General features: G+C 40.3%; 2 protein-coding genes across 5 annotated transcripts in view; one reads left to right on the forward strand and one right to left on the reverse strand.

Moving 5' to 3' along the window:
• The window catches only part of Cdh8 (cadherin 8), a 370913-nt gene extending 368322 nt beyond the window's left edge, over positions 1-2591 (reverse strand). The window contains 1 exon segment of the mRNA XM_036187827.1: positions 2098-2591. The gene's annotated coding sequence lies outside the window, so the exon portion shown is untranslated.
• On the forward strand, positions 1360-24475 carry LOC118583974. Of its 4 annotated transcripts, XM_036187828.1 has the most exons (6): positions 1361-1996; positions 2367-2561; positions 2647-2811; positions 7485-7763; positions 22388-22475; positions 24337-24475. In XM_036187828.1, the coding sequence occupies exons 2-5, from the start codon at positions 2440-2442 to the stop codon at positions 22473-22475; spliced, it is 654 nt and encodes a 217-aa protein (XP_036043721.1). In that variant the 5' UTR covers positions 1361-1996; positions 2367-2439; the 3' UTR covers positions 24337-24475. The 4 variants fall into 4 exon arrangements, 3 of the variants coding, with proteins under 3 accessions (XP_036043721.1, XP_036043723.1, XP_036043722.1); XR_004944986.1 differs by lacking the exon at positions 2647-2811 and having other exon boundaries at positions 1360-1996; XM_036187830.1 differs by lacking the exon at positions 22388-22475.
• Positions 24476-25967: the final 1492 nt, after the last annotated feature.

The following is a 25967-nucleotide window of genomic DNA, read 5'->3' on the forward strand; positions in this document are numbered from 1 at the left end:
AAAATGACAGTCTGACAAAGAGTTTTTCAATCTGCTAAAGCTGACTTAGAGAAATCTGCTGTCCCTTTATTGTTTAAGAGAGCCCTTCCTAGAATTTCAACCATAGAGGGAGGTGGGTAAACCTTTGTACAAATGGCTATTATGAAGAGCTGTCTTCGATGGGAAAAAAAACGTTACCCTCACAAAACAACCTTCAAAGGTGCAAGTCTCTCCAGTAGAAGAAACATCCTCACCTCAACACACATACACACACCAACACATTCATAAACACACACATTGCAGACAAAAATCTCTGCCAAACTGGACACTGATGAAAAGCGGTAGCTAGGAGAAATTTCAGTGGTGTTTAGCAGGAACGACAGGGCTCATTTTGCATGCAGTGAAGTACAGCAGCGAGACTGAATGGATGGAAAATCCCACTTTCCAATCTTACATAAATATCTCTTTCTCACATATAGTTTTCCAGTTGAAATGCTCATATAATGAAGGCAGAGGTGGCAGCCTAGCTAGAGCTTTTAAGCATCCAGATGGCTGTCAGACTGTTATAAAGAGAAGGGGAATGTCAAACCGGCACCAGCCAACCCCAGTTTCTCTATCTGCTTGGCGATAGTCCCTGATGCGAGAGGCCACCGCTCTTGCATACTGTCTCAGACATCCGCTCATTCCCACACTGTGAAGAGTGTTAACAGAAAATAGCTGCTGATCTGGTTAGCAGCTTCGATGAGCAGGGGGATTGTTGGGATCGTGCCCCCTAAGGAGGAAACTGCCGGCAGCCCTCAGAAACCAGGGCAAAGTTGAAAGGACTTCTCCCTCCCGGTTGCTTTGGCTATAAGCTCTGCCCTTTAATTGGAGCTGAAGTGAGCAGCTGCCAGCCCGATTTTCCATTACAGACTAATGTTGTGCGTTTGCAACAATAAACAATTAATGTTGTTTGATTTCTTACGTTTAGCAATCCAAGCTAACAGCTGCCATCTCCGCTCAGAGGCTAACAGGCTAGCCATTGATGTGTCTCAGGCTGTATGCCTTTGGGCGAGCGGCCACCAGCACAAAACTTTGAGATTTTTTACAAGATTGGGCGAGGGGAGGCTTTATTCTTGGGAAGGAAAAAAAAAAAAGGAGGAATTGTTAGATACCTGTTGGTATCAGCATTGGTGGCCGCACGTTTACACGGTTTACTAGGCTTAGCCAGAGCTGTGGGAAACCGGGGTAGGTCCCTCATGAACCTGTTACCCTGCTGGCTGGCAGAAAGTAGCCAGGAGTCCCCGTTCGCCTACAGTTGGGGAGGGGCGCGGCTGGACCCCAAGGGTTGGCAGATGCTGAGCACCAAGATCACGGTATATCTTTCTGCACCATGGGCTCTGGGAGAGGGAGAACTCATCCGATGCTTCGGGGGCCTATGAGTGCAGTCTTGCAGGCACTGGCCGGACTGCTTGGGGGTCTTCCGCTGGTGCGGAGCAGCGTCTTGGTGACAGCATGGTGGCTAGGTGGCCCCGGAGCTCAGCAAGTTTGCAGCTGGCACCGCGCCCCCCAAGCTGGAACAGACACTTGTGGAAAATCCTGGCACTGGGGCTTTCGCGGCAGAGCGGTAGCCCTTGGCCGAACCGATGTGGTCGCTCTCCCACCGCTAAGAGGTGGGGGCATGCAGAAAAACAGGAGCTTCTCTGCCCCCTTAGCCTGCTTTCCTTTCAGGCTCACAGCCTCCGCTGTGCAGGCGGGGAGTATTTTCCTTTCACCGCACAGACCCCGCAGTGAAGGCGCACCGGCTGCAGCAGCGCCTGCCTGCGTCTCCAGAGCGAAATCGCCAAGCGACCGGGAGGACGAGAGGGTGGCGGAGAAACTGGAGGGGGGCAGCCTTGGGCTCCAGACTCTTTCATATCTGCTCCGGAGAGCAGTTTGCAAAAACCGTTAGACAGAAGTCGTCCCCATCAGCTACAGATGCCGCGAAAGGAGACTCGGCTCAGCGGCAGGTACCAGGCTAGTAGCCCTCATCCACCAGGTGAGTAAGGTGTCCGGGGGCGCGTGGGAATTCCGAAAGGAAGCAATGCCTCCGGCTCTTCCCCGCCCCGAGGCGTACAGGGTTAGGGGGATAGTACTTACTCTGGTCGCGGGCTCCGGGCTGCGGGGGGGGGGGGAAAAAAAACCTCAAGCCTCCAGGTTCATAAATGGCCGGAGGAGCTGGGGGTCATCTCCTGGGGGCGGCAAGTGTCCATGAATGCCCGCTTTCCGGGTAGTCGCCTCGGAATCGCGTTCATGCCTCTTGGAGCTGCTGAGCCTGGTGCGGAGACGCAAAGCGGGCGCGCTGGGCTCTGGGTGTCCGCAGCCCAAAAGTACAGCTGGTGTGTTGACGCTCTGGTTTATGCCCAAAGCGGCGGTGGAGGAGCTTCGAAGAGGCAGGGAGATTCGAAATCCATCCACTAATTCCGGGCCAAGCGCTCCGGCATGCGAGCCCGCTTGCCTGCCAAATGTAACTGTGAAGTGATGTGGAAAAGTGAGCCGGGTGCCTCCCCTGACGGATCTCATTGGGCAGAGCTCCGAGGCAGGTCTACCACTTGGAAATTCGTGTAAGCAGTCCCCCACCCCGCCCCCTCCCTGCCTTGCCCCTGCGCTCTCCCGCGCTCGGTCTCCACTCCCTTTCCTCCTACCAAGAGTGCGCACAACTTTTTGCTGGTCGCTCGCGAGCACGCCCCGCGCGCCTCCGCCGCGGGAATCACCGGGTGGAGATGAGCCCTTCCACGCTGTGCGCGCAGCCCACCGAGCGGCCAAGCTGTTGGATAAAGACTGCCGGCAGATGAAAAAAAGGATGCACAGGAGGTACCCGCCAGCTTTCTCTCTCTAGGTCTCACCTGAACCCTGAGGCTAGCGTTATCTTGAAAAGCGTCGCAGACACCCAAAGCTGGTTTCTGTGGAGGGTTAGGATGCGGCAGTGCGTGGGCCGTTCACATTTTCCCTCATTCTGAAGACGTCTTGCGTAAGCAATTGCCCATTTGCAAGACCACTGCCTGCTACAACTCACGTGCTACTGGTTTCTTGGTGGTGGGTCGCGATCCTAGAGTGGAGCGCATTCCTGATGTCCTAGTGTTTCTCCTCCTTTGGGGAGGGAGGGAGGAGGGACAGTAGAGGCAGTCAAGAGGGACTTGCAGTTAAGTGAATGGGAAGAAAATGGGCAGAACTTACTGTAGCCAGAAGGGGAGGGTCTGGCAAGCCTTATCAAAGTGCACTGAACTCCCTACCCGCCCGCCCGCCCCGGGGCGGAGGGCGGGGGGAGAGCTGTCCTTGTAGCTCCCCTCTCTACCAAGAGACACCCTATCCTTGGCTTCTCCAGTCCTCTGATGAAATCCTCTCAGTACTCAGATGTTAAGAAACCGGCACCCAGGTAGAAGCTAATGCAAGAAGGGGTCCGCGAATAGCAGACCTGGGTCTCTTTTCTTGTGATCACAGGGAAATAAATACAAGACAAATTAAATGTCCCTTACCTTGCTTCATAACTCTCATCCACAGGAGACCGGGATTTATTCCATTTCTGACTCACTAGACTAGATGTGAGCTCTGGGGATGGATTTTGACCATCTGGGGACAGAGCTGCAGCAGAAGGGGTACAGAGGAGCAGACGCTCGGGCTGTAGATCCTGTACTGTCTGACTCGAATTAATGAGACGCAGTGAACAGAATGGGAAAATAGGCACAATATGCTTATAATACTTATGCAAATTTGCCTTTTCTGATGCTGAATCTAACCCCCCACTCTAAAATATTGAGGATATTGACTATCTTTTTTATATCTATCTGATTCATATTCTAGTTATTATCCTAAGGAAGAAACTTGGTGAATTATTTGGGCAGGGGGAACCAGGGGGTGTTTTTCCCTCAAGCAGTCACTAAGTAACCGTTTGTTCTCTTTAAGGCTGTGTCTGCTCATGAGGTATTCTGGAACTGGCTAATTCTGTCTTGGAAAAGAAGAGCAGTCAAACCTCAATCAAATTATAACTGCTGTTAGACCAGACAGTCCCAAGTGGACAAAGAAATAGATCACATCTTAGATTGTGTTTAATTTTCAGACATTCATTTTCACTTTGAACAAATGGTCTGAACCTTTCCTGGGGGTACTTTCTTACATCTATGAGAAGTAAAGGAAAGGTCATATGTTCCTGAAGGCTGGGGATTGTCACAAGGAACAAAGTCATCTCAAAAGAAAAGATTGCTATAGAGAGGCTATCCTCTGATCTAATTTTCTTAAAAAGGAAAACTCAGCTGACAAACTAGAGGAATTCAGAATCCACTGTCACCTGAGTTAGGTTGTAAGCTTTGGCTCACTGCATCATGTTTACTCCTGCAGTATCAAAGTATACTATCTCCACTGACTCTTGGTCTGCTGGAGTTTGAGGTGACCCTCTCCACATCTCTAATCTCCACTTGAAACTCTGCAAGGAATTTCCTGACAGTGTCTTAAGGGAGGCCCGGGTGATTAAGAGGTGTGAAAGAGGATTAAGATAATGTTAAAAGCCCTATCAGGATATTTCTAAAATATTCAGGGATGCCGGAAGGCAAGGCATTTGTCTCTTTAAGGATTCCACCCACACTTAAAGGATGCAGTGCAAAGTCTCAGAGGTAAGACTGTACCCCTCAAGAAAGTGTTTTCTTTTTGGGCATCCTCTAAGGAGTCATAGACTTCCATCAGGAGAAGATGGTGCTCCACCAGCCCCCCCCCCCTCTCGTTTTTTTCAAGACAAGGTTTCTCTGTGTAGCTTTGCTAGCCTTCACTCTGTAGCCCAGGCTGGCCTCCCAAATGCTGGGATTAAAGGCATGCGCCACCTCCTGGCTCCACCAGCTTTCTCAAATGGAGATTGCAATGGCCTGTGCTGTGGAACTTCACTGAGGAAGACTAGTGAGGGAAGCTGAGACAGGATAGGAGCAGAGTCTGAGAGAGAAATGTGTCAGTGGAACAAAAAAATGCAAAGAGGCAGGATGACCCTCCCTGGCTCCAGAGGCAGCCAGATGTGAGGATGAGTTCAATGCAATGAAGGTTTCATGAAGTAATTCTTTTGTTCACTCTGAACTGAACATTTGTCATAGTTTTGACAAATGGAAATAATATATACCCAGCTAGTCAGAGGTTTAATCAAAGCCACCAGTTACTATGTTTATAAGAAAGGGAGAGATAGGAAGGTGTGACAGCTATAACTCCAATTTCCCCATCTGCATCAGGGAATGGCAAGAGAGTGTATCCATTATTGCCTGGAATAAGATGCAACCTTCTCCTTTCCCCCTCTTCAGCACATATTTAAAAACTAAACTTAACTAAAGTAATTTAAAAAATGTATATTTAATATGGTGTAATGACTGATTTTTCTGGGTTTTTTTCCCTCCCATTTCAGTCTTAGATGAGCTGATGAACACATGGGATTTTGTCCTGCATGTAGCAGACTGGATTTTACATTCCACAATTTTGCATTCCACAATGTGATAACTGCCTATAATGTTATCACTTACAATAGAAATGTTTAGCATTTGTAATCTGAAAGCAGCCCCCCAAAAATACGATGTATAATACACAGAGTTTTCTCTGCACATTTTCTCAGGATGAGCACCCTGGAACTATGCCCATTTGTAGGTCTGAGAGGGTAAAGAGTATCCAGTAACTATGACCTTAGGCACAAAAGAAAACCACTTTGGAGATGGTCTTGCAGCTCAGAAGACAGGGATCATCTACTGTTCGCAAAACTCCATGTTCAATCCCTAGCAGAGACAGAAAAGGGGGTTAAGAATCAAGAAAATAAAACTGAACTTCTCTTAAGAGGATTTGGTCATTTATAGTCAATTGTCTTTATGTGTCTAAAGGTCTGCAGGCATCAGACCTCCCGGAACTGTACAGGTTGTGAGCCACCTGAATTGGTACTGGGATTAGAACTATAGTCCTATGAAAGAGCAGTGTGTGCTTTTGATCATAGAACTATCATTCCAGCCCCTCAATCTTCTTTTAAATTACAAAACTGAAGAAGTCTTAAGAACAAAAGAGCTTTTCAGGGAAGTTAATAAATATTTAATTAAACAGGATAGCTTAAAAAAACTTATATGAGATTGTTTGAAACCAATGACTTAATAAAATCATTAAGAGATATAAGATGGTGCCCAAACTAAGTAAACTAAATAACTGAGTAATTATGGGTATTTCCTCTAGAGAGAGCTGCTCAGCCTGCTCCTTTGAAGGCTTTCTGCCCCAGCATCTTCTGAAGGTTTTTCAGAAATGGAAATGTGGGGCCCAGAATCTAGGTGCTGTTTAGAAATCTGGGTTTCAACAAATGTTCCAGGGAATCCCATTGCTTGCTAAATTTGAGAGCCACAGCCTTAGGCAATTTCTTTTTCATATGATGAATGTAAAATTGAGAAAGAAAAAAAATGAGTGTTATAATAATCCTTTTTTTTTGTACTAAAGTATTCTGGTTATAACAAAATATTACCAGAAGTAACAGAAATAAACAGAAAATCTCTAAGTACTCTAAATCTCCTTGTGATTACTTCAGATGTATTGATATGGGATTTAATAACTAGCTTTGTTTTAGAAGTGGTTGCCAATTCTTGAAGTAAAATCCTCTTTAAGGTTGCAGTTCGGAACTACAGATGTTGAGCATTCTCCACTGGTTTTAGCTGTCCCTGAAATTAGGGCTGTATCTCTGAATATTGACTATAATTGCTAATCTTGAGCTTACCATTATATTTTGTGTAAATGGAGGTATAAACACTTTCTGAAAAACCACATCTGTGCAGAGAGCGTTTTGGAGAAGGTCTTCAGAATGGCATTATCTCCCATCTTCCCAGGTGCTAGAAAGGAGATAAGCCCCAATTCAGCTTCTGAACAGAAGTGAGGGAGGGAGGAAGGGGAAGGTAGATAGATTTAAAGGGACTGGACAAAGCTATCACATAAGCCAGCCCGGTCTTGTGGACTAAACACTGAGCATTTAAGTTTTAATCTCTCTTTCTTTTTCTTTTATTACCTTACATGGAAATAATAACTAAATTAGGATCCTGGACTCTTCTTGCTTACCTGGGAGCTAAGAAGATTTAAAAAAAAAAAGTTGAAGAAATATTTCACATTATTTTTAAAAGAAACACTCCTCTTATATGTTACTTGTCAATTATAAAATATTTTATTGAATGTTAAAATGTTTGATTTAATTGATCTAAGCATCTTTTAGATAAATATCATTGTTTAAATGCATGTGCTTAGCTTTAGCATATCATTATAGATAAAAAGATGATTGTAGATAGGTGGAAGAGCAGGGACATTGTCCTCTTATGAATCAAATGAGGTTTCTGGTTCTGATTAGTTGTTATCAAGTCATTTATTAGAGAGAAAGACACATGTGCATACATTTTGAGAAATGCTGAAAAGTTGAAAGGAAATGCCATTTCAGAGACTGTGTGCCGGATTTCTTTGTCAGTCAAAGCTGCATACTGCTGTCTAAGGATGTTTTTGCTCATTTATTACAGGTGCTGCCATGTGGGAAACTGGCTCCTGCTTGTCCGTTTCTCTTCTGCTTGCACAGGCACCGGTTCTGTTAGATGGATATCGAAGCTTTTTTTTTTTTCCTTCTACTTCAAGTGCCCTCTAGCGAGCAATATCTGCGCAGGCTGCTATGTAGAAAGAGGCAGAGGGAAGAAAGAAAAAAGCAATCCGCCAATTGTCCTCATTCCTGAACTGCTCCACTCTCCCTGTTTCTTTCCTCAGCGGGGTCATTTTCACACAAGTATTCGGCAAAACAAAAAAAGGTGTTGTTGCTTTTGCATGCAAAACAAATCACTCATTTACTAAACTGTGGAGGGAACGTTAATCCGTTCTCAGGGGTTTCTTTTGAGCATTCATCATGATTTTTCCCAAAGTTTCAGGCAATGTGGTAATCAGGCAAATAAAAGAGGGTAAGTTGCTCCCCAGGAAGAAATTCTGTTTTGTTCCCACTTCCACCTCAGACCAGCTATAAGGCCTTTGATGCAAATTGATTAACCTCTCCATGGGCTTAGAGTTTGCATCTCCATAAAAGCATATAATACTTCTTTCTTACCTCAGGGGGGTGGTATGAGGCTTAATTGAAGCTTATAAAACAATTTCAGCTCCTGAGACCCAATTTGATATACACTTGGACTCACTTTTCATCTGCTAACTGGTTTTCAAATTCTCCTCAGTCGTCTATAGGGGAATGTGATCAAGATTCTGTATTTTCATAAATGTGGCGTTAAAAGCATTGCCACTGTAAATAGCAAATTTGCTTAAGAGATTTGGAACGATAAGGCCTGCAAAAAATACTCAGAAAAGAAAAATGTAGTGGTTCCTGCAAACATGTCTGCCTATAATAAATATAGCTAAAGAGTGAGAAAGGAATCTTACACAGCATACACTGGGCATGTCTCCCTATGTTTTATGCAAACTAATAATAACAGAAGGTCGATTTATTCAGACAAACATTCCATTAAACAGTTACCATGATCACAGAAAAAATGCCAAGGCATTATTCAAATGACTGGATTCCAGATACCTGCTACTCAACTTGGAGTTTCTTTTACTGATTTTATTATGCAGCATTGTGTTTGGTCAGTCTCCTCTGACTTCAGTATTGTAAAGGTCAAATGTAGATTGAGGCAAGCAACATATAATGTACTCCATTAGATTATTTACTTGCAGCTTCTCTTTAGTTATTGAAACTCTGGGGATCGTAGTCCTTATTTTCATCCTTCCATACTTAAATGTACCACAAAGCTAAGGATAAGGAAATTTAAGTGATTTCTTCCCAGATCACACAGTTAGTAAGACTACAATTTATATTTGGAAATAGGCAGAGTGCCTATTTCCCCAGAAATCCACAATGATACATCCTCTGTAGACTGCTGGCAGTGGTTAAGAGAAAGCCTGATCTGACCTAGTCTGGTGATCAGATGGCCAAACACCCTAACAGTCAAGCTGGAACTCTCATCCAATAACTGATGGAAGTGGATGCAGAGATCCTCAGCCAGGCCCCAGGTGGAGTTCCAGGTGTCCAACTGTCGAGAAAGAGGAGGGACTGCAAGAGCATGAATTGTTGAATCCAAGATTGCAAAAAGCACAGGGACAAATAGCCAAACGAATGGAAGCACATGAATTATGAACCAAAGGCTGTGGAGTCCCCAGCTAGATCAGGCCCTCTGGATAAGTGAGACAATTGAATTGCTTGATCTGTTTGGGAGGCACCCAGTCTGTGGGACCGGGACCTGTCCTTAGTGCATGAGCTGGCTGTTTGGAACCTTGGGCTTACACAGGGACACTTTGCTCAGCCTGGAAGGAGGGGACAGGATCTGCCTCTACTGAATCCACCAGGTTTAAATGAATCCCCAGGGATGTCTTGGTCCTGGAGGTCATGGGAATGGGGGGGAGGACAGGGGAACCCATGGCTGATGTATAAAATTAAAACACATAATAATAATAAAATAAATTTTAAAAAAGCGTCTGACAGTAAGGCTGAAAAGATGGCTCAGTGCTGAAGAATGTGCTTCACTCTACCAGACCTGAGTTCAGTTCCAAACACCCACCTTGGGCCTAGAACTCCAGCTCTGGTCGACCCACTCATCTCATGTCTAAGGGCACCTGCACTCACATCCACATAATCATTCACACTCACACATGCATGTAACTATATACATATATATATATATATATATGTATATATATATATATATATGTATATATATTATATATACAAAGATGGATGCTGCCTGATGCTACTTCTCAATATTAAAATTGCACTATTGTGCAATTATAATAATCTGCTTTGTGTGTGTGTGTGTGTGTGTGTGTGTGTGTGTGTGTGTGTGCCGTACAGGAACTCAAATCTATTTTTTCCTGAAAGTTGAATATGCTTCTACCACAAAGGGATAATTCAGCCCCTAATGAATTACTTTTAATTCAAGTTTTACCACACTATACAAAGGACTCATAAGCTGAAATGAAACAGAAGCTAATGTTTACATTTGCAAACACTATCACAATACTTAGTGGTAAGTGGGTTTATAATATATACCCCAGAATCCATGGGTACTCAGGTAAACCAAAACTTTCAAAGGTAATTTATATCTCTTAAAAACAGCTAGACAAAGTGATTTTGATTCAGCACAATAAATATCATCATGGATATTGTTTGGGAATAATAGAATGAAAACATTTTCAAAGTCGTGTTTAATTGTTCAGTTTTGTTATTTAAAATTTTCACAGTTCTATTACTACAATTAACATTTGTATAGTACTTTCTATAAATCTAAACACACTGACTTTCATATGTGATCCTTGCAACAATTTATGCGAGATGGGCAGGTCTGTTATTGTACAAGCTTCTCAGTAACAGGCCTTTAGAGACAACAGAGTCCTTACAGAATGTCTTCATTTTATAGTAACAGAATTGGTCTGTCCTTTGAATTAGTTAGATGTCACAGAGAAGGACTGATGCTTGCAACAAAAAGTAAGGTATTTGAGGTCCTTTAAAAGTATTGTTTCATCTTTTGGAATAGCATGATTATCTATCTCCTTAATTTTGATGAGCTAATTAACTGGTTTGATATCTTCTCTGGGCCTCACTTCTCTGTGTGTATAAGAATGTTTCACTCACAGGATGTTGAAAGAGTACTATCTAGTTATGGATGCATGTAGTCATCTACTCTTATGTGACCCTGTTAATAGCCCCACTACTCAAGAAGAACAGACAGCCAGAGAATAGATCATCTCCTATATTCGTACAGTGTATTCTGTCCTAATTGTATGATTTTTTTTTTTTTTTGTCTCCTGGACAGACAAGACATTCTGCCAGCTCTCCATCACCCTTTATATGGTACCTCCCACTGTTCTGCAGCACATTCTGAGCTCTAGGCAAACCACCCTCCTTTCATCTTTTTCTAAATTATCATTTTCTAAATAGTTTATACCTTGTGCATGCAACAATATTTCTTGGAGAAAAATTAGTCTTTCTTGGGATTTACAAGTGGCTCAGTAGTTTAATATTTACCTTCTGGTGTGTACGAAGTTCTTGGTTCAATCTCAAGTTCTTCCATCAACAAAAAGGAAAAAAAAGAATGAAAGAAAAAAAAAGGCGGGCTTTTTTTTATAAATTCTATTTGCCCTTCTCCTATCTAAATAATTATAAAAGTAAAATCAACTAATGTTAGAAGCAAGTTATTTCAGTCTTGAAATCTGATAAAGAAACATGATTTAATATTTCTTACTTAATGACCTAAAGAAGAAATAATGTGATTTTTCAAAAGGCATATATAAGATAAAGGAAGATTTTATAGAAGGGGAAATCTGCCACCATCCAGTGAAATGGCCTCCAGTAGAAGCTGCAAGTCAGGAAAGCACCAGAACTTAGAGACAAGGAAAAAGATTGGCCATCCATATTCATGCCTGGGTACAGAACTTTTGGCAGGATGCTCTTGATCAGGTCAGAACTTCAGAGGTAAAGTGCCTTGCCAACCATGGGTCAGCTTCATTCCAGCTGACCTCTGCTGGGGATGCCTTATTCATCTAATTCCCTGGAAGCCACAGGCTCTCAAGATCAAACTCTGAATAGCCTTGTAGATAGAAAGGCCTTAAGGGAAGAAATCTGGGTAGAATTCATGAGCCAAGGCTGAGGAGGATGGTATGACTTTTCCCAGATCTTGACTGAGGCTTTAATTTACAATATGAGCAACTTTATTTTCTTTGACATTAATTATTTATCTACTTGAATATGCATTATTGTGCTGCTGATTAATATCGAGGGTCTCACTCCTAACACTGACATCAGAGTCACTCCTTGGAGTTGTCCTTAGGTTAGGCTCTACATGCTGAGAATAATGGAGATTAGCTGGTTGAACAGACCCGAACATAAAGAGATGACATTCTCCTTCTCAAATAAATAATAGTCATGCTGTATTTCCAGATGCATCTCTCTTGTGGTTTGGAGCAAAATGTGCTTCATGTAGTCTATGTGCTGGAGGACTAGAAGCCAGTAGCACCATTGAGAGATTTGGCATCTTTAGGATGTGGCTTTGGTGGTAGCAAAGAGGCAAATCCCTGTAGTCTGTATTAAAGCCCAGACCCTTCTTCATTTCTACTTCCCAGCCTCCAGAGGGCAGTATAACCTCCTCACTATTTTACTGCCTCACCGCAGGCCAGAAGACAACAATGCAAACTTTCAGCTGAAATTTCTAAAACCAAGAGCCAAAAACCAATCTTTTCTCCCTACAACTTGTCAAGTATTTTCTCACCTTAACACAAAGTTAACTAACACAACCACAAATGTAATGTTGTTTTGTGACATTGACATGTGAAAAAAGATTTGCTTGGGGATTGCACAAAAGAAGATCCATCAAATGATTTCACCCCAGTGTACCTCAGAGAACCAAGGAGTTTATTGGGGTTACTTGCAGAAGCATGGATAAGTGCTTGCAACAGCATGGGACTCAAAGGTATTTGCATCAGTGAAAAACATAGTGTATTGGTCAACTCACGAAAGCTGAACTATTGGGACTTTAGACATCATTTGTAGGCAGCTCAACTGTGCAGTCTCTGCCTTTTTCTTCTCAGCAATTATGTACTGCTTTTATGAGGTTGCTTTATTTTTTTTTTAGTTTTATGAGCCTCCTTCTCCGCTCTAAGTGGGGAGGGGTGGAAACATTTCACGTCACGGATACTAGCTACACAATAGATGTGAGTTCTCGGTCTTTACTCATCTGCCCATTTACATGCTCCTCTCACTATTTACTATCTAGTGTGAGGCTTTGTATACTGTCCTGTTATTTATGCTTCTTTGTCTGCAGTTATTGCTTAATTGACTCTGAACTCCTTGAATAGTATGAATAAGAATGGCTGGAAAAGAGTTGTGTCTAACTTCAATGATGTTAAGAGTTGTGAATGCTGCATGTCCAGATCTATGTTATCTTGGGGCATCTTAAACCCACTTAATACCATTCACTGGTCTCCTGCACATATGTTCATTTTTTGTGCCTATTAGATAATCCTTTAGACATTGTGAACAGACCCCTAGTATCCACCAACCCAAGAGCTAAGTAAGAATGCTACAAGACAGCATCCAAGTTTTAGAGCAGAGTTTTTCCTGCTTTGCTGTAATTTACCTGCCTAATATACACACCAACATGTTTGAAAACTGTGTTATATTATAACTTTCTTTGTTTTATTACTATAAAAGTCTTATGAAACTGCTGCCTCAGTGAAACATGTTCACTCATATATGGCTCATTTTATCCCTTTGAGATGAGAGCCATTTCTTTCTTGGACAGCAAGGAGTCTATTATTCATATCTGTGATTTCTAAACTTAGCTTAAAGCCCAATCTATAGTCCATGTTTAATGATCATATTATCTAAGATGATCAACAAGTGAATATGGCTGCAGAAGTAACTATGGCATAATTTTCAGCAGCTAACTAGACATAAACCCAGATTTCGACTTAAAAAATCAGATGGTCCAACAGATTGGTGTAGGGAGCTCAAGGAGATAACAGATTCCGCTGGGAAAGGGAAGAGAGAGAAAAAAATCATGGTTAAAACAAAACCAAACCAGGAAATCAGTCTCCTTGGACAGAAATAAAACAGTCAAGAAAGCAGAACTAAAGGCTGAATAATCAAAACAATCTAAAGCTATGTCTGACTGACACAATTAGTGTGAATATAGGGAGACAGGTCAGATCCATAATGGTGATACATGATCATAAGTATCACTCATAGCAACCATAATTACAATGGCAGTGAGTGTTAATGTGTATACCTCTGCCTCTTTTTTATTGTATTTTTACAATATTTATAATGTAATTTAATTTTGCATATCAGCCAGGGATTCCCCTGTCCTCCCTCCTCCTGCCACCTCCACCCTCTCCCCAACCCACCCCCCATTCCCATCTCCTCCAGGGCAAGGACTCCCCTGATACTTCTGCCTCTTAGCAGCTCATAATTTAATACCTGAGTGTTTATAAAGCAATGTCCCTTTCAGGAAGCAAGTGACCCCTCACCAGGCCAACTTTATTGTCTGCATTACTATTATACCCTTAGACATGCCACTCCTTCCCCAAAGACAAAGCTTTAAATAGATTTCCACTATCTCGAGCTGAGATTTTCCTTTAAGAGCAGAAAACGTATTTTGTCTATTTGTCTCTGAATCCCCAGGAGCACAGAAGAAATGCTCAATAAATTTTTATTGATTTATTATCTTATATTTCCCCACAGTGAGCTGAAAGATAAATAGGTCTGTACCCCCATTTTTTAGGTGGAGAAACCAGAGACACCTGGTCAGAGTAGAAATTGTCCAACAAATTCCCAATATTTTAACACCTTAGTTTCTGCTGTAGTGCTTGTCTCCTGCCCAGAAAGACCAAGACTGACAAGGTCACATTGCTTACTAATTATTTTGTTTCTGTATGGTATCCTAAGAAACACATTACTTTCCTTTGTATTCAGATGGAGAAACAAAGAAGTTTGCTGGCAAAGTGCCTACTTCTCTTGCTTTGCAAGGATCAAGGGCAAAGCTGCACATTTGGGAGTCAGCCTTGAGCACCTAAAGCATTCTTTCTAATGATGACGTGGCGAACAGGAAAAGCAGTATGCATCTGGATGTGAAAATCCATGTGTATTCTAGGGGAGGTAGAATCGGTGCATTTCTTATTAATTTACACTTAAATCAATGAAGTGTTTTGCAAAGGGTATTTGATGTTCAAGAAGCCTTTTAGAGGAGTCTGATGGGACTTTACAGTTGCTTTTTGTCTTAAGATGGGATTTTTTTCTTCTCCATGATCTTATGCACAAATGGCTTAATTTTGTAGTTTCATTTCAGAGAATAATCTTATTGCTTTCAAAATCTTTCTACTTAGACATATTTAGAGGTAATTAATTTGTATTTTATCATTATGTCACTAAATTATGTCATCATCTATCTAATAACTATCATCTACTGATCTATCATGTATCTATCTAATCTATCCATCTATCATCATCATCTATATCTGTATATGTATCATCTATTTATCCATCTATCTATCATCTTTCTATCTATTATCTATCTGCACTAGTTCTAAAACAGTTTTGATACTCAAGAGCCTACAAGATCCCATATTATGAGCAAACATGAATGACTTTGGCCCGGGAATATGGATTCTGCTGACCTTGAATGATATATGCTCTTTTACAGGCACAGAAAATCATAATGCATTTGTCAAATACATCAACAACGATAGGAAGTCAGCAGATTACAATAGAGCAGGTGTTATTGCCTGATTTCGGGAGTCTGTGCTTACCCCTAAGAGTTTTAGATTCCTATGCTTCCAAACAAAGAATTGAGCAGAGATACACAATGGCAGCAGAAGCAGAAACAGTTCAAGAGGAAATTCACTTCACAGGGCAAGAAAGTAGCCAGAGAGAGGCAGGAAATCTTAGTAGCCCCACTGTACACAGGATCACTGCTTTCAAGAAACTTTAGAGTGGTGACACAGCTTATTTGCATTGTAAGGGTTTATCTGCTCATTGAAGGATCCATCCTATTGTATGTAATCCTAAAAGGACATTCCTGTGACACATGCATTAACATTTTAAGTATTCACTCAAAGATGTGTAGTCTTGTATTATAGTGAGCTCCATGTTACTTCTGGGCACTCTGGGTTTTAGGTGGCCTCCCTAGGGTGTTCAGTCAACTCTCTTTTCTCATATGCCAATCTGACAATGTTTTCATTATACCTTCTGGACTTCATTCTCCACCCACCCCATGCCTTACAGGGATCTTTATTCTATAAGTTAGAATACTCTTGGCTATAGAGAGATAGAGTACATAACATATTTCAAAAGATTTGTCTAACAGTAAAAAGAATATAAGTTATGATACAAAAGTTGGAAGTAAAGAGTTATGAAGGGGACTAAAGTTAGTCCAAAATTATTTGACCTTCAATCTGTAGCATTTAGTTAATTCACTGTCATGAAGTCATTCTGTCAGTGTTCAGGAACTGTAAGGCACGTATCTTAAAGTTTCTTCAAGAACTTTAGATTACTCCACCCAAATGTCATCTGTCTGCCTGCCTGCCTGCCTGCCTGTCTACCTGTTTATCTATCTATCATCTATCTATCTATCTATCTATCTATCTATCTATCTATCTATCTATCTATCCATCCATCCATCCATCCATCCATCTATCTATCTATCTATCTATCTATCTATCTATCTATCTACTTACTTGCCTATGTATCCATCTATATCTATTCCTTTTGCTAATGGAATTCACATTATGATAGACAGATTTAAGAACTTTATCCAAATATTGGTTATTATTTCCTAAGAATAACAATAAACTCAGAGTTCAGGCAAAGCTTGAATTCTACAAGATATGCTTCATGTGTGAAGACGGAAGGCACAAAGTATAGCAATGGAGGCTTAAGTGGATGGAGGCTTCTTCATGTTTGTGGTATAGACTAAATAGGAAGGTAAGTGTGCTAAGAGTCAATGATAATTTGAATTAACTGATAAACCCAGTGCTAGTGTTTTGCATGACATCATTCTGTTTATCCCACACAAAGATCTGGAGATGCAGTTGTAATTGCCTGCAAGAATGTGAGATACAAGGATTTCCTCAATTCCTGCATCTGTTCAGAAACTACTGTCTGTCTATCTATGGTTGATATCTGACCCAAAGCTCTTAGAAGAGCCCAACATCTAGCATGAGACAAGCAGTATCCCTGGTGCTATGATTTCTGGCATGACACAGACCCTAGCTCCATGAAAGAAGTAGGTGGTAAATTACTCACTTTCAATTATCTTTCTGACTTTTGTCAAGAGAGAACATTTCTATTCCTGCCTGTGCTGGTGCCACTAACAAGCAGAATGCTGCTGACTTGTCATCAGAGCCTTAAGCAGACTCCAAGTGTCTTGTTTAAATCTAAGAACAATGTTTTGCATTCAGTTCATTTCCAAGTTTACCTTGTAGTGTGGTAAGCAAAAATAACATTCCTATTTCTAGGTACGGATATAAGGTTCCCTTTTAAACAAATGTTTATTTTGCATTTTGAAGAAGAGAGTTGATTAAAATATTATATCACGCAGATGGTGCACAGACAAAAAGAAAAGCGATGTAACTATATGCATGACTACAGCTTACAGAAGAAAAACACTATATTAAATCAACATCCTTTCAAAGAGCCATCACCAAGTAAATTGTCTTTTTTAATTTGGGAAGTATACACATTTAAAACATTATTTCTGGATTTTAAATTTGTATTCAATTTCAAATGTTCCAGATATCTCTACTTTGATTTCTTATAAATTATTAACAACAATAATCATTTTCTTCAGTTAAGATCCTAGATATAGACTTAAGGAAACACAACTGTCTTCCTCTTTTCAGAGACAGAAGTAAATAAAGGAAGTAAATCTTCCCAGCGTACGACTTTTGGGCAGGGTATGTGGAAACAAGCAAAAATCAACTTCCATTTTTTTCTGCCTATTTTATTTGGTTTATCACCCAGTTTCATTTGGGGAGACATTGTGGTCCTCTTCAGTGAAAGTTTATTTTTATATGTTTTTCCTTGCCATTGCAAAGGGAAGTCGACATATTGCTCATAAAGTGTTAAAGTCTTTATGAACTGCTGATAGATATCAAGGAAATGCTCTGAGGAGTAGGAGGTGATATTGTGGAAAATATCCACTTCCTCTAAATATTACCTTCAGTTGCTTTGTAGCAAATATTGTTGAAGAAAGAGACTATAAATCACTGAAGTCCTGAGGGCTTCATGGTGAAGGACCATTTATGTTTTCCTTTGATTTGAATTACTGACCAAGACTATTGAATAAGGAAAAGAAACACTTTACAAAGAAAAGTGAAGAGAGGAGATGAGGAGAAAGAAGAAGATGGGGAGGGAGAGAAGATGGGGGAGGGAGAGAAGATGTGTGAAAAGAGAGGCAGAGGAGAAGCAGATGGAAATGCTAAGCATCCTGTGTTGTAAAAGAGTCTGGTCCTTTTTATTGTTTTGTTTTGAGATGAGGTCCCAACACATCTACCAAGATTGTGACTACCAGGTAGATTCCACAAGGCCTGGTTTGTCTATTTTTTTTTTCCTGTAATTCATGTCTTGCAGTGATGTATGCAGGCCATTTATGTAAGGGTACTTATAATTAGATACAAGCCAAAACCATTTTAAAAGTTCCAATCAAGGCCAAGTATGCAATTGCACAGTTTTGGAAAGCATTTGGGGAATGTATATGTTGTACATAGAAAATCTGGATCATGTTCTGTGCCCTACCCTTTAGTAGGTACAGGATCTTTACAAATGACTGTAGCTGTAGTTTCCTTATTGTCTGTGTCTTGAAAACCTGTAGCAGGCCCCTTCCCACTCTTTTTTTTTTTTTTTTTACCTGCCCTGGTAAATTTGTTCATATTGCCTGAATCAGTCAAGATGGAAATGCAAATTTATTACAGTTGCCTTTTGTCAATATCATTTTGACACCTATACAACATGCCCCCTGCCCGTTTTCATTTCTACTACCTCTCAGTAAAAGCAGTAAAATATGGTTTCCCCTTCATGAACCTTTATCTCACCTCTCTCATTAGATCATAGTAAAATTCTAGTAACATGAACTATATGTGAGGAAATGCTGCTAATTATACACACATAAAGCATTAAGCTTATTTACATTAATGAGTCAATTAAAAGATAAGAAAACAATCATCCTTCTATGTATATTGTTTTCTGAAATTTTAAGTCTGATAGTTGTCATTTTGTATATGATATGAGAATTAGAAATGGTGAGTGCATGTTGCATGTGTGAGGTTAGGATCTCTGGTAGCTGACAGCCTTGTCTAGCTTGTCATTACCTTTGAACACTTCTCTGTTAAGTGTATCTCATTAAGTGCTAAGGCATTATGTTGAGTCCATAGTCATGACAGTGTTGAGTTTGATTAATCCGTGAGAAATCAGTGTCTTACTAATGTATAAACAAGTGCATATACAAATACATCTGCAGGACGACTCAGTTTTCATCTGCATGCATTAAACCTCATGTTGTTTCCTACTTAGGACCAGGTGCAGATAATTAAAAGATGAATGAGATAAGATGCCCTCAAAATCTCAGTCAAGTAGCAGAGACAGACAATGTGAAGACATAATTTGGGTATAAGGACAGCTCTCAAGTGTTGCAGCAGAAAGGGATGATGAAAAAGTAAAGGCTTAGGCGTCTGGGGACATCCTTGGAGATATCACTTCACTTCTCTGAATACCTTTTTGACTGTCTAACCTTGGGAGCCTCTTAGCTACTCTGGGAAGTAGTTGAGTGTGACTGAAGTGAGGATACACAGCAGGATCCAAGAAGAGTAGCAGACGATGTGCCATGATAGCTGAATAGGCAAGCCCCCGAAGAGCCTTATCATTAAATCTTTGGGCATCCTTCTGTTAATCCTTTACCATGCTGAGAACTATATAACAAGTGTATCTATTACAGCTTCATGACAGCTGTATGCAAATATAGTGCTAGAATTTGGGTGAAATTTTGCCAGAATATGGAGCAATTGGAGGAAGAAATACCATTCACAAAGTAATTGCAATACTTAAAAGAAAAAGAAAAAACAAAAAACAAAAAAAATGCAAGAACACTGTTCTTGGTGATTTAACTCCACTCCAACTGCTCAACTGCTCAGGAACCTCCAAGGTATAAGCACTTTCAAGGTCTGTGTTTGCAAATGAGAAGTGTGAGGTAGAGAGAGCTTAAATATCTTGTCTGGCATCACATCACTAGCCGTAGTATCATATTGTGACACCCCAGGAAAGAGAATTGAGGATTGGAACCAGGATGACTATTATGATAGCATACTTTTCTTTCTTTTTTTATTTAAAAGTTTGTTTTCATTTTACATAACAACCACAGTTCCCCCTCCCTCCCCTCCTCTCCCTTCTTTCTACCTTCCACCACTCCAACCCCCAGCCACTCCTCAGAGAGGGTAAGGCCTCCCATGGGGATTCAATAAAGTCTGGCATATCAAATTGAGACAGGACCAAGCCCCTCCCCTATGCATCAAGGCTGAGCAATGGGGAGTCGGCTCCAAAAAGCCAGTTCATGCACTAGGGATAAATTTGCATCCCACTGCCAGGGGCCCCACAAACAGACCAAGCCACACAACTGTCACCCACATTCAGAGGGCCAAGTTTGGCCTCATGCAGGTTCCCTAGCTGTCAGTCCAGAGTCCATGAGCTCAAGTCAGCTGTCTCTGTGGGTTTCCCCATCATGGTCTTCACCACCCCCACCTTGCTCATATCAATCACCATAGATGGATATTACATGATAGAATACTTTTCATTTGACTTGTTTTTTCCTTGATATCTCTCTTTCATTGCCAGTAGATCCAAGACACACCCTGAATTCCTTGAATCATTTTTGTCTTGATTTTATATCAAGAGTGCTTGTTTCAGTGTTCAGCAAATAGCTCAAATGTGTGTTCTAATGTACCACAATATGGAGTAAGAAGCTTCAGTAAATTCTGTGCCGAAGTGCTGGTGTGCAGTCCATGGTGGCATGTGAGCACAGTTGTCATTAGACAGGCACATGGTAGTATCAGTTGCTCTTCTCTTCCACTGTTGAATATTTTCATTTCTTTGGCTATGAGACTACTTTCTTCAACGCTCCTTGCATTTTTTTTTTCCGCAAATGGTCGTCTTGTGTGACCTCTAAAACCTACTTCTACAGCTTCCTCTGCTCCTGTAAGACATCTTCGCTCTTCTTTCTCCACAGTGTCTTCACATGGATTACTGTTCTTACAGCATAAGCTCTTACCTTCTAGATACCTGGTATTTGTCCTATCACCACTACTGTGTCTAGTAATGTGGGTATCATATCATTTTTTTAAGTAAGTGTGTACTGCATACCAGGCAATACATAGTAGGAACAAATACATTGTCTTGGATAATTGTTGACATTTGGATAATACAGACTGGCTCTGTCTGAATTGTGCAAATGGAACATGGATCAGCTTAAGTCAGACAAGTTTTTTCAAGCATACCTTCACATTGAGTAGTGATTAACAAATATGTTAATGAGCATTTTCTCATTGTATATTTTTCTTAGTATTACATCTAACATATTTTCAAATTTTCCCCCAAATTCACTCAGCTAACCAATTTGCCACACCAACTGTGTGAAACTTCCTTTCATTTTCTTTGTATCTGGTGCCTTTGGCTCATTAGGTCCTTTGAATTATTTGAATGTAGCTATTAACACAGATTCATCTGCAGTGTTGTAACCATGGCAGACAAGTTTAATTGATTATGGTTGGACATATTTTTAAGATTAATCTCAAGGAAGCTTTAAAACAACCACTAAAAACATCACCCAGAATTGTACAATTAGATTAAGTTCCTTTTGTCAAATAAGCTTGCATGTTTTCCTCAGCTTGAAGTGACCTACTTCTGGTTCAGCTTTGGGAATCCAACCAGTTCATGTCCTTGTGAAACTGCCTTGATTTCCTCAACTTTAGGGGAATTAACCCATATGACCATTTAACACATAGAGATCTTCATTTGCTCCTTGATCTGGCTTCCTAATGGTTGTACTCCCAGCAACCTATCTGCCCAACATAATCCGTCTTTTCCACTGGTGGTAGAAGCGTTCTTCCAATTGCTATCGCAGGCAATTAAGTGTAACACTTCCTTGGAATTCGAACAAGCTGAGATAACTAAGATAACTGATTGGTGAGTGGGAATGAAACAGATTCAAACAGAGACTGATCCAGTATAGTATACACCAATAAAATGGGATCTGAGGAAAGGGTAGATTGACAGGGCCATTATGTAAGTTAATTTGTGCTGAGACACCTGCCTCATTCTTGGTGTTCCCTGGCTTTCAATCTGCATGAGAACCTTGTCCTGCAGACAGACAGACAGCTTCAGGGCACATTAAATGATCAGCCAAGTGAGAAGAGCATCTTCCAGTATGTCTGCAAAAATACTTCAATTTCAAAACTGATTATTAAAAGCCACAAGGAAGGCAGAGATAACAGCGTTGAAACATTGACTTACTGATCAAAAGAGACACTAATACGTGCTCCTTAAGGGAAACTGTTAGAATTTAACTTGCGTACAAGTAAATCCCTCTTGCTCCCTTCTCCCTCTGCATTGTCACAAAAATCCAGTCTTTGGTTCATCCCTGCTGCTTCTCAGCTCTTTCAAAAACACTTTGTGTCTTTAGGTTGACTTCTGCATTTCTTTCCTTCCTTTGTTCTTTCTTTCCTTACTTTTATCCTTCCCTATTTATTTTGATAACTATTTTTTTTCTGGGGTTCTGTATCTTTTTGCATCAATTGTATGGTCCCTTTATTCTTCACTTCATTTTTGTTATTGTATTCAAAAAGGTTTTCTTTTTGACAGGTGGTGTGGTCATCGAACAAGGACACATCAAATGTCATCAGATAATGTTCCAGTGAGACTTGGGGACTCTAATCCTCATTTTTTTTAGGTATGCTATTTTTACCTTTGAAATCTAAATTGCCACAGCTGTAAAATAACATTTGTACAGTGAAACTGTCACATAGGAAAACTCTTGAATGGTAACTGTGATCACATTCATCAATATTGCATATGGAAATTGAGCCACTGACATTGGGATGTCTATATCAGCTCAATGCAAATTGAATCTTTCACTGTAATCCCTGAGGTTTTAAACTCAGTTCATGAGTTTCAGTCCTTTTTTCTGAGATGCTTGGTTCTTTTCATCTAGGATGGCTGTCTTCCGCAACAGTCAAATGGTCATTTTCTAGGTTGCTGGTAGGAAGGCACCGGGTCTGTAAGCACCCCTAATTAAAATGCATGATGCTGCAAATGTGAAAGCAACAGGGAGCCTTAAAAACTTCGCCTGAAGGTAGCTGATAGCCATTGACTGAACACATATTTTGTTGTTGTTGTTAAGGACAAAAATGATTTGTTTTTGAACAATATATACACAGAACAAACTCTCCCAACTATTTTTTCTGAAGGAAAATTTGCCTCAGACTCAGGATTCAAGAAGCAATTATACCTACAGGACTCACCTTTTCTCATACTTTCTCTGACTTCCTTCATTATATACCACTTTGAAACCAATTATTGGGTCACATAAAATAGAGAGATCTGTTTTTAATAGTTTCCAACATTGGATGTTAATAATCATTATACTGGACAGTCACTGGCTTATTTGGCAGACATAAAATCAGATCTGTGGTATTCAAACTTCTTAGGATAACATCGGGAAATGCCAAATTAAAAAAAAAAAAAACATTTTGGCGCATAGTTCCATTGTTTTATAGTCTCTACTAAGTGAATAACTACCATAGCTTGGAGATAAAATCAAATAAAATTCAGAGCTCCTGACCCCTTGATGAGAGATCGTTCACTATATGTGGGTCCTCAAACCATACTTTTCAAATAGTTGACCATTTAAGGGAAAAGAAGTTTCCTGCTACTTCAGGGGAGAGATATATACAGTTGACCATGTATGTTGAATATGAAGACAATTTTTAACCTCTACATGGACACCTGATCCTTCATACATAGTGTCTATTTTACTAAGTATTTTTTAAAAAACTAAAATTTATACTTTTTTCAAATGTATGGCACAGGTGATTAGAGGCATGTAGTAACGTTGCCAAGAAAATATAGATGGAATTTCAGAATTTGTCTTAAATTATTTATTATTTTATCTTATTTGTGTGTGTGTGTGTGTGTGTGTGTGTGTGTGTGTGTGCGTGCATGCGCACGCCTGCATGGTTTTATGTACATCAAAATCATGTAGGCATCCAGGAGGCCACAGGATATTGGATTCTCAGGAACTAGACTTGTTAGGTGGTTGTTAGTCTTATGATAAATGTGCCAGACACTGAGCCTGGGTCCTCTATAATGAGTTTATGCTCTTAACTATTAAATCTTTTTGTTAGATTTCATAAAATGTCAGTCAACAATTCTGCTACCTAAATATTCCAAATCCATTCCAATCCAGTACATGGTATGATTAGTGATCTTATGTAATTTTCTAATGTTAATTAGCATGTCATGTTAATGAACTTAATGAAAAAATCCTAAACATATATATATATATATATATGCTGTAGTGTGGTTTATAAGGTCTCTAGTCAATTGATTATGTCACTGAGGCTGGAGGAGATGTGTCACTGAGGATGAGCTTTAAATGTCCAGGCTTTGCTTAGTCTGTCTACCTAACTGTTTCTCTCTCTCTCTCTCTGTCTCTCTCTCTCTCTCTGTCTCTCTCTCTGTCTCTGTCTCTCTCTCTCTCTCTGTCTCTCTCTCTCTCTCACTCAATCACTTGCTTTCTCTCTCTCTTTCAGTTGCCTGATGTGGATATAAAGGGTCTCAGCTACTCTAGCGTCATAGTAGACTGCTGCATTGCTTCCCACCCTGGTAATGGATCAACCCTATGAAACTATAAGCAAGCCCTCAATTAAATGCTTTATCTTAGAAGATGCCTTGGTCTTGGTGTCTCTTCATAGCAATAGAAGAGTAACTAAGACAATTACACATATTTTATGGTATATTATTTAGGTGATTCAGTTGATTAGTTAGCTAAGAATAAAGAGAGCGATGTGCAGGAGATATTGTCTGCCTAAGCAGAAATGACTCATTCTTTGCAAAAATAAATCAAGAACTGCTTGGGATAACATTATAAACCTGGTTTCTTTGGCTGCAATGTATGATGAAATCTTGTTTTCCAATAGTACAGTCACAAATCACCTCTATCTACAGGGGATTAGCCAGGTCTTTCCAATATTTTCTAGGTTTTTATTTCACATATTCATCATCCTCCTCAGCACACTTAAAATTTACACTGCCATTCTCTAAGTCAACAGTAATCTAAAACTATTCTACATTTGATCACCCAATTCTCACAAGAACACCATGAAGTAAGTTCAGTTATTCTTCTTCTTTTTTATATGGATGAGGAAATTCAAGGTCAGAGATTTTTTGCATTTTGCCTTATGCCATGCAATTTAGCCAAACCCGATTAATGTAGATTCACAGGCAGTCTGACTGTAACTCTCAACCCCAATCAGGCCCTGCCCAGCATCAAATCCACTTTCCCTCCCTTCCTCTTCCCCCCTCTGAGGGTGTGTGTGTGTGTGTGTGTGTGTGTAGTATAGATGGTGAGGCTTGCTATCCCAGTATCTAGTCTTTGTTTTTCAGACTCCTTGACACTCTAAAGTTATATAGCTTACAAGGGTGCCATTTTTTCCTGACATATAGTTTTTAATGTTTACTATCACACTCTTCAAGACATGTATAAGCAAGAAGCAAAGAAGCCCATCAAGTTCCTTTCTCTCCAGGTATGTATGTGTACTATGTGTATGCACATGCAGTAGTACTTCCATACACCAGAAGAGTCTGTCAGATAGCCTGGAACTAGAATTGCAGGCAGCTGTGAACTAATATGTGGTGTTAGGAATCGAACCTAGGTTCCATACAAAAAGATCAAGTGCTATTAATGCTGAGCCATCTCTCCAGCATCCCTCCATGTGGTTTGTTTTATCTGAGTCAAATACTAGATCATCCACATTGTTCTGGTAGTTTCTGTTTTCAATCATGTTTAAATGTTTAGATTCCTTGGGGTGAAATTTGTACACAGATGAATAATCAACCAATTTGTGTTATTGATAGCACAAATGAGAATAAGAAGAGAAATCTAAAAATTATACAGTTTAGGAAAGAAGATAGTAGTTTGGGGTAAACTTAGGTTTTGAGATACTACATTTGGTTTGTTCCCATGATAATGCAGAGTCTGACAAACAATGAAAAAGCTAAAAAGCACTCAGAAAGCTTTTAAACAGAATGACAATGAGTGAGTATAATTGTCTCAGATGAAATAGATTGTAGAATGGTATGCTGTTCCAGAATATTTGTTTAACTATGCAGAGATGTATTGCATTTGTTTAACTATGTAAAGACATGTTGCATTTGTTTATGT

This window comes from Onychomys torridus, chromosome 5 (assembly GCF_903995425.1).
Source record: "Onychomys torridus chromosome 5, mOncTor1.1, whole genome shotgun sequence".
In the NCBI taxonomy this organism is placed as follows: Eukaryota; Metazoa; Chordata; class Mammalia; order Rodentia; family Cricetidae; genus Onychomys; species Onychomys torridus.

Coding starts and splice junctions, on each gene's coding strand:
- LOC118583974 (XM_036187828.1), top strand. CDS start 2,440: ATGCGAGCCCGCTTGCCTGCCAAATGTAACTGTGAAGTGATGTGGAAA. Junction 2,562..2,646: donor TCTACCACTTGGAAATTCGT/GTAAGCAGTCCC, acceptor CCTCCTACCAAG/AGTGCGCACAACTTTTTGCT. Junction 7,764..22,387: donor ATTCGGCAAAACAAAAAAAG/GTGTTGTTGCTT, acceptor TCTTTTTGACAG/GTGGTGTGGTCATCGAACAA.